The sequence below is a fragment of the Polyodon spathula genome, chromosome 16 (genome assembly GCF_017654505.1).
Source record: "Polyodon spathula isolate WHYD16114869_AA chromosome 16, ASM1765450v1, whole genome shotgun sequence".
Classification (NCBI taxonomy): domain Eukaryota; kingdom Metazoa; phylum Chordata; class Actinopteri; order Acipenseriformes; family Polyodontidae; genus Polyodon; species Polyodon spathula.
The window spans coordinates 37,014,763-37,022,915 of record NC_054549.1 but is presented as its reverse complement, the minus strand read 5'-3'; the positions used below and the strand labels follow the sequence as shown (position 1 = coordinate 37,022,915).

The following is an 8,153-nucleotide window of genomic DNA, read 5'->3' as shown; positions in this document are numbered from 1 at the left end:
TTGCCCAGGAGGGGGAGCCCCAAACGGGACCAGCACACAGTACAGGCTGGCTGAAACTTTCTTTTTTTTTTCCAGAGGGGCGGTGGTGTGGATTTAGCCCCCTTTTCTGGCCACCCTGGCTTGCACATATATGGTATACTATATTTACTGGAAGATGAAGGTTGTATGAAACTATTTTAAACAGCAGTGGTTATCTTTAGTTCCTTTCCCTTACCTTATGCAGGCACAGCCATCACTGTCTGCACAACCTAGTCCCTCCAGTGGTCCATTTCAGTTAGAGTGTACTCTGGCCCCACACCGGGTGGGTAAGAAACCATGGCAGCTCCATACACATGGAATGGATCCTTCTTCTCCCTTCAAGCCTAAGGAGCTGAGACCTCCAGTGTTTTGGAAAAGTTGAAACAGAGTTTTAAAACTGGAACGGGTCCTTGGTCCCCCTGCCCAGTTGCTTTCAGACTCAAACTAATTCAATCTGAGTAATATATCGGCCATATGAGCTTCAGGTAGCTCGTTTACAACGTCGTCCTAGAAAGTACAAGAGTAGGTTTTAAAATAAAAATAATAAAAACACAGTGAACCAAAAAGACATTTACACAACAAATACACATGCACCTTTTAATTACTGTTTACAGCTTTCAAAACCTTCATTAAAATTAGTTGTTAGGAATAAATACATAAATAATAATAATAATAATAATAATAATAATAATAATAATAATAATAGTGACAGTAATGTGTATATGTTGTTTTGGGGAAAGGTGAACAGTAAGCTATAGATGTTTTTATGCGCTCTGTACATTTCTTTAGATCTTATTCACAGTTTATTAATTACAAAACAGCGGTGAAAAGTAAACCTTATTGTTTAAAAAAAAAGTTTAGTTAAAACTGCAAATAATTCTGTAGATATTGTTTCTAAAACAAATATACAGTGCTGGCAATGTTAATTTTAAAAAGTAATTTTACAGTTACAAATTACTTGAACAAAATTGTAACTGGTTACATTATTTGCTGAGTGCAATAAGCGATGTGGTTGAATAGTTTGTACTTTGTATAGCTATATACATTACCACAGCTGGAACACGACTGAGTACCAGTAATGCAATGCATTTGAATTGCAGTAATGAGTGTGTAGTGGTCACAGACTCTGTGTGTGTGTGTATACAATAATTGCATATCTCTGTGGATCTCTCTTCTGCGTGTTTATGCAAGACCTATTCCTGTAAGAACAACAGCTCCTGCTCTATATTAATTTAAACAGAGAGTGTCTGAAATTTCTCTTGTATTTCAGAGGGACTTGTCTCCTAGAATGAGGTTCTGTATTATTCAGCACAGCACAGTTACGGGAATGTCAGCTTCTTACAGCAATGACACGTGAAGATTTAAACAGTGATGTAAAATAAATATGTAAATAAATAGACCATTTACAATTGCACTACACTGATTCCAAAACACTTGTTATTGGAAATGGTAAAACTTAAAACACATTGTGTCCTGAAGAAGAGTAAACCAGAGGATAACTAGCACTGTCAAGTGTTTAAGTAATCAATCCACCTAAAAAAAAAAACAAAGCACACAAAGCATGCCTTCTACACACCTGAAGTAACAAACAAGTGCTCTTATGTAACCCCTGAAAATTTTAATAAAACAAACATAAAAGCACAGCAGAAATCGCAGGTTGGTGTTTCATTTTTCTGTAACACTTTTGCGAGATGCCAATGAACTGTTGTGCTTTTGAAATCAGTCTGTATTTTTTCAGCAACTTAGTGCTGAGACTCCTTGCGCAGCCTACATATGTCTTTCTTTCTGCTTCGGTGTCATTTTCCTTCAGTTCACTTAATAATGTGTTACGAAACAAAGAAGTTATTTATATATATTATTTGGCACATGGTGTCTCAGTTCTTTTGTTGTTTTAGACTTTGGAGGTGCTGCACTTATAATCTCTGTCATAGGTACAAAAAACAAATCTGTCTTCTTTTTATTAATGATTTCTTTTAAAGCTTGGCATGTCTTTGCTTCATGCTTTCACATCCCTTCTCATCCTTTTCCTATAAATTGAAGAATCGTCTGCACGACTGTCACTGTCTCTTGGTGTGGATGGGGTGTGGATGCTGAACAAAACTTTTCAATTGCTTCACTTTTTGTGCCCTGAGACCCCTTTTGATGAACCCTCCATCTTCTGCTCTGGCTTCGCTGTGACCTGCTTGAAATGTCTTGTCAGCTTGCCCTGCTCTTTTCTTGCATATCTTTGCCGTTCCAGTCTGAGATATTCCTAATATTGTTCTTGAAGTTTTTCCTTGGAAATATCTCCCTCTATCTGCACTACTCTGAGGCATTTCTCTGTGTGTTACTCTAAAAAAAAAAGGTGCAAATACAGTAAAGAATTTGGATCTGCACTGCCTGGCAACTTCAGTGTGTGCATTTCCACCCTATTGGAATGGTAGGGTTTGATTGGCCATCTTACCTTACATAACCCTTAAATACCCTTCAAATAGAGCAAAATATTAATATTATATATGAATTATTATTAATTTGCAAATATTTAAATCACAAGGCCATCTTACAAGGGAATATGCAGCCAAAATATATTTCGTTTTCTAGTAATGCAGATGAGAGTGGACTTAAAGGGCATGAAAGCACCTCCCTTAGTCATTCTGCATTCGAAGAAAACACTTTTGTGAAATACTGATGAATTAATTTATATTTAACAATAATTTTGTATAAAGTACTTCTAAAATGTGTCATTACCGTAACAGTTTCATCATTACCAAAACAAAATAAGTTGTTATGGTAATGACTGTTACTGCAATGACAATTTGAAGCATTTTTATGACTTTATACAAATCTGAGGCCTATACATTGTGAACTTGGTTAACTTTGAACATATAAATCATGAAATCATTCTAACCTTTAATCATTTGTTTCATAAAACATTTAATGACAATATAATAGCACGTACGGTAATGACACATAATTAACCCGATCAATGATTTTCAGACACTTGCTGTGATTTTTCTTTTTAAAAGTTTGAAACTGATCTACTCACCATGTGGCCATGTTGGAAATGATACAATCGCGTTTCATGATCACCTGATCAGAGGGGTGGCCCAGAGCATGTTTACAGTAGGGGGCGATATACTGTCTGTTACGATAACGACACTGAAAACTGGGGACAGGTTTTCAATGGCTTTTTATTCAAAAGCAGAACCAATATTTAAAATAATAGTTCAACATTATACTGTGATACAGCATTAGTTTAAAAAAAAATAGTCATGTTTTAAAATGATTTCATGAAATACATTTGTTTTGATAAGAAAGTATAGGAGCTGGAAGTGGGAAAAGTGCCTTCAGTTATAATTTCCCCAGATATAATTGCCCTTCTCTATTAGAGATGCTGCTTCACTCAATATTTTTAAGTCAAATATTAAAGACTTTTATAGTTTAGCCCTTTAAACTTGACTTACAAACTCAGTTTTTTTTAAATCTATTTTATCTGCTTATTTTTTTGTAATTTTGTGTTTTAGTCTTATTCATTTCGTGTGTTCTTCAATTATTATTATTATTATTATTATTATTATTATGGAAATATTGAATATAATTAGCCAGTTTAAAATATCGGTAGATTCTGCACTGTGCATTGTAGTTACCTTACCTTGAACTGCATTGAATATTATCACTTAATAAACTGTGCCGCCAGTAAAGTTTGACCCAATTTCCAAGCAGGGGAATTTGAGAAAAAAAAAAAGAATACAAATTTGGAAGTATTTGAAAGTTTTCCCCCAAAATGTCAGAATTCTAGAACGCTGCATGTTCCGGCTCTTGCTTGGAAAGACACATCTCCCATCTTTCAGATCAGTTTTGCACCTTATTACTGCCCCCTGTTGGTACAAAACCTCTCAGCATGATCACAGCATTTGTATACTCATCACGCGGGGGCATTTACCAGTAACATTGCACACAGTGTTGTAAGAAGGCCGTTTTGCTGATTCACACAGTGTTGTAAGAAGGCCGTTTTGCTGATTCACACTGTGTTGTAAGAAGGCTGTTTTGCTGATTCACACATTGTTGTAAGATGACTGTTTTGCTGATTCACAGTGTTGTAAGAAGGCTGTTTTGTTGATTCACACAGTGTTGTAAGAAGGCTGTTTTGCTGATTCAGTATTGTAAGAAGGTTGTTTTGCTGATTCACACTGTGTTGTAAGAAGGCTGTTTTGCTGATTCACACAGCGCAGGTATCCACATGTGACTGCCTGTACTGCACCTCGGAGGCCCAGGAGCTGCTGTCCTCTCTCCCTCGCGGCTCCATCGCTGTCACAAGCGCTCGGAGCACCAGCACAACCAGCCAGGCCTTTTGATCCCCCTCCTCCTGCTGACGAGAGCGCGGATCAATTACAAAGCAGCAAGGCTGGAAAAGAATTCAGGCTTTAGAGGGGAGAGCACTTTCCCACGATCGGGAGCCAGACTGAGCTGAGAAATGGGCGCTCCTCCGTCTCTCTCCCTTTCTCTTACTGGCTTTGCTCTGATCCTGCTACCTCTCTGAAACTTGTACATCCACCGTGCTCTGTGCTTTATTTGTGGTATTACTGGCCCCCCTTTTATTCATTTATTTTGTCAATTCCATCACAATGTAATAGATGCAATGATGCATCCTGGGACCTGTACTGTCGATCACATGGTCTGATTGCAGCTAGGCCATTGGTGGGAGTTTAAACTTCAAAATAGGAAGTGATCAAGTACCAGGAAGCAACTGTGCATCCATAACATTGCTTTTGGTTTATTTAACCCTAAAATCCAGCAGATTACCGGTTACTCCCGGTTCTGAGCTGCCTTCCTTCTCCTACCTGTTCACAGCTGAACTCAGCAGAGAAATAACGTGCAGGGCTTTACAATCCACCAGGTGCTCTGTAACCAGTCCAAACCTGAGGGCCTGCTTTACATTGTGCTTTTGATTTTTGAATTATTACACTTTTCGAACATTTTAAAACAGTCTGTGTAAATTCAATGGGGTTCAAGAAGTTGCCCTTTGAAAAAACATACATACTTCATAAAACAGATACACAGATAGGGAACTTAACATGGTGTAATTACGCACGCAGTGATTGAAGATAATAGTCTGTATATAAGATGAAATTTAATGATATAGTTATATAACAAATTGCAAAAATTTGCAAAGAGCACCTAAATAGAGAGGGTCAGTCTTAGATAACCAAATATGTGTGTGTGTGTGTGTGTGCGTGTAATTGGTATGTGCATGCGTGTGCATACATAATCTTGAGGTATGTTTAAGCTGAACTCCATTGATTCATCAGAATTGCATTGCCGAAATCCTCTTATAGAATAGACTCTTTTCCCATAGAATGTGCACATCATTCACAAAGGAATTTCTTTATAGAGTAAGGCCAGCGGAGAGGGGATTTAGGATTGGGCAAGGGGGGGGGGGGGGGGGGGGGTATTTAACTCTTTGAATGCTGTGGACAAGCAGACCAGGAGACTGCTGTATCAGTGAATCTGGAGGACATGCTGATGAGATTAGCACAGCAGAGCAGGGGGGGTTGATTCAATCAGTAAATAGTGTCCCGCTTCATGAAGTTATTCACACTTTCAGAAACAGCATGACACATTCCAAACTGCTGTTCCAGGAAGGACTCAGACCTGTGCCACTATCCCATCAGCCCTTTGTCTGAAACCAAGATTTCAAGCTGCCGTGCTGCAAAAGAAAAAACATGGCTGCTGTATTTGTAGATTGAATCGACTCGTTACAGTGGTATGTGATTACAAAAAAAAATCATTATGCGAGTTCATTAATTGTCCTAAACCATGCCATATGGTTAAATTGATGATGCAATGACGGCAACCCACTGTCTTTCTATCCAGTGAAAAGGTTGATTGAGTTCGGCTGCCAGTGCTGAAGCAATGAGACAGCCAGCCTGTCACCTGACAGTTGACAATTCAATTCAAACTGCATTCTCGGTTTAAATCGGATGACTGTTTAATGCAGAACTAGTGCAGTACCATTTCGAATTTAGGATATTTTTTAGAGGGGGATGTTTTAATGCAGGGCAGCAGTACTGCAGGTGTATTACAGGTACACTGCAAGATTAGCACTCTAATTTGGTTTTCCAAGTGTAACGATTGCTTCGACAGCACAAGCTCGTCAGAATAATTGAAGGGGTTAAAAATGAGTAGGTTGAAATATAAAATGTTCTTTCAGCATTTTTTAGAAGCTTGAAATGAACCAACATTCCTGGCCTCGGGGCAAAGGGAATTCCAGGGCGCCGAGGCTGAGAAAACAAAGAGAAGAATCGTGCCCAAATGAAACAGATTGGTGCCGCACTTGTCTTTAAAACTAGCTTTCTGACTTTCTGCTGCAGTTTTCAGACTAAATGCATTTTTAGCAGAAATGACTGATAAATGGACTTGGTGCAGCGTGTAACTGTGGATCAAATTAACTAATAAGATAACAGAAAGCTAAATAGGGGTTTACAAACCTAGACGTTAATATTTTTTAAGCAAACAAAAAAAAAAGAGTGCTATAGTGGGCTGCCCTGCCTAATGAAGATCACCACATAGACAAGCCCCAAATCCCTACTGCATTTAAACAAAAAAGAAAACTAGTAAAACAAGGCTGCTAGTCGGTAAGCAGGCGTTTTCACAAAATGTGCGCCATGGAAAATCCTTCTCAGTGACACTCCTGGTCTTTGTTCCATGCCAGTTCCATATTTTTTAATTGAACAAACTGGAGTGGAATGGCCCTTCAGGACTGTGATTGGACACCCCTGATCCAGTGGCTGTTATTAAAACTCCTGGCTTTATTTCATACTACACTGCCACCTTGTGGTGGATTCTAACAATACATTTCTCGTGCGGATGCTTTCCAATGTTACGCCTAACATTTTCCACTGACGTTTTGAAAACCCGGTAACTACTTATTCCTTTCACTCCCATACCCTTAACCAGTTACATAGTTTGTTTTAAATTTCGTAATCACCAATTGATTTTACCCCGCTTTTCTCCCAATTTGATCTCTACCACCCCCCCTGCGCTGACTCGGGAGCGGCAAAGACGTGTGTGTCGTCAGCCAACCACTTTTTTCGCTCTGCAGGCCTGCAATGTTGCCAACCCAGAGCTACAGCGTCGGAGAACAACGCAGCTCTAGGCAGCTTACAAGGGTTGTTTGTGAGCGGACAACCGAGGACACCCTGGCCACCTAAGCCCTCCCCCCTGGGCAGATTGTGCACCGTCCCCTGGGAGGAATAGGCTGGACTTGAACCAGTGACCTCCAGGCTATAGGGCGCATCCTGCACTCCACACGGAGTGCCTTCACCAGATGCACCACTTGGGAGCCCCACCAGCTGTATAGTTTAAGAGTGAAATAGTTCATAATATATTAAAAAGAAAAGAAATGAATTGCAACACATTTACTCGGTATTATGTATTATAATGAAGCACATCATTTGATATGAATAATTACCACTGAGCACAGAAATGTGATTAATAACAATACAAAGGCACAGTCACAGTTTGAACTTCAGCTGATATATGGTTGCTCCTGGTTGTTTTTCTTGCAGGTAATGGTGGAGGGGTTTTAGCCAGAATATTCCTGTTCTTTTTTTCACTTTTAGTTTAAAAGCCTTGCTTGTCTGGGTCTCTTATTACAAATCTAAACCAATTATTAAACGCAAAAACATATGCTAAAAATTACAAAGCAGATCCCAGGGCTTCTGCAATGTCTACAGGATGGGGGCGGCCTGCAGTAGGTCTTGGATGTCAATGGCAAGCAGCCATTCCTGTTGTAATACCGGGGTCGTTATTTCGTTTCACAGACTAGATTTGATTGCATTGCTCAGAGGTGATGTCACAATGCCCCCCACCCAGAGAGGAGAGCCAGCATGTCTTGAAGGGGGAGGGGTTTAGATACAAGCAGGAGCAGGCACTGTTCTCTAGGCAGGCAGGTCCTGGAGGGGAGGTTAGGTCATAACCTTCTTGATCCAGTCCACGTAGACAGAGACGCGGATGAAGATGTTGGGCTGCTGGGGGTGTCCACAGCGCCTCATGGGGATCATCACACCCTCCAGAACCCAACAGTTATCAGTCTCACAAGCCAGAGGCCCGCCATAGTCTTTCTGCAGGACAGAGTTAGAGAGAGGGGATGTTAG

The 8,153-nt window shown here is 39.8% G+C and overlaps 1 protein-coding gene across 1 annotated transcript in view; it reads right to left on the bottom strand.

The window, feature by feature from the left end:
- Positions 1-7,414: 7,414 nt before the first annotated feature.
- Positions 7,415-8,153, bottom strand: part of mst1 (macrophage stimulating 1) — a 23,502-nt gene continuing 22,763 nt past the window's right edge. Inside the window, exon 18 of the mRNA XM_041274468.1 lies at positions 7,415-8,120. Within this exon, the coding sequence (XP_041130402.1) occupies positions 7,965-8,120 (156 nt within the window). The 3' untranslated portion in view covers positions 7,415-7,964. The remainder of the gene's footprint in view (positions 8,121-8,153) is intronic.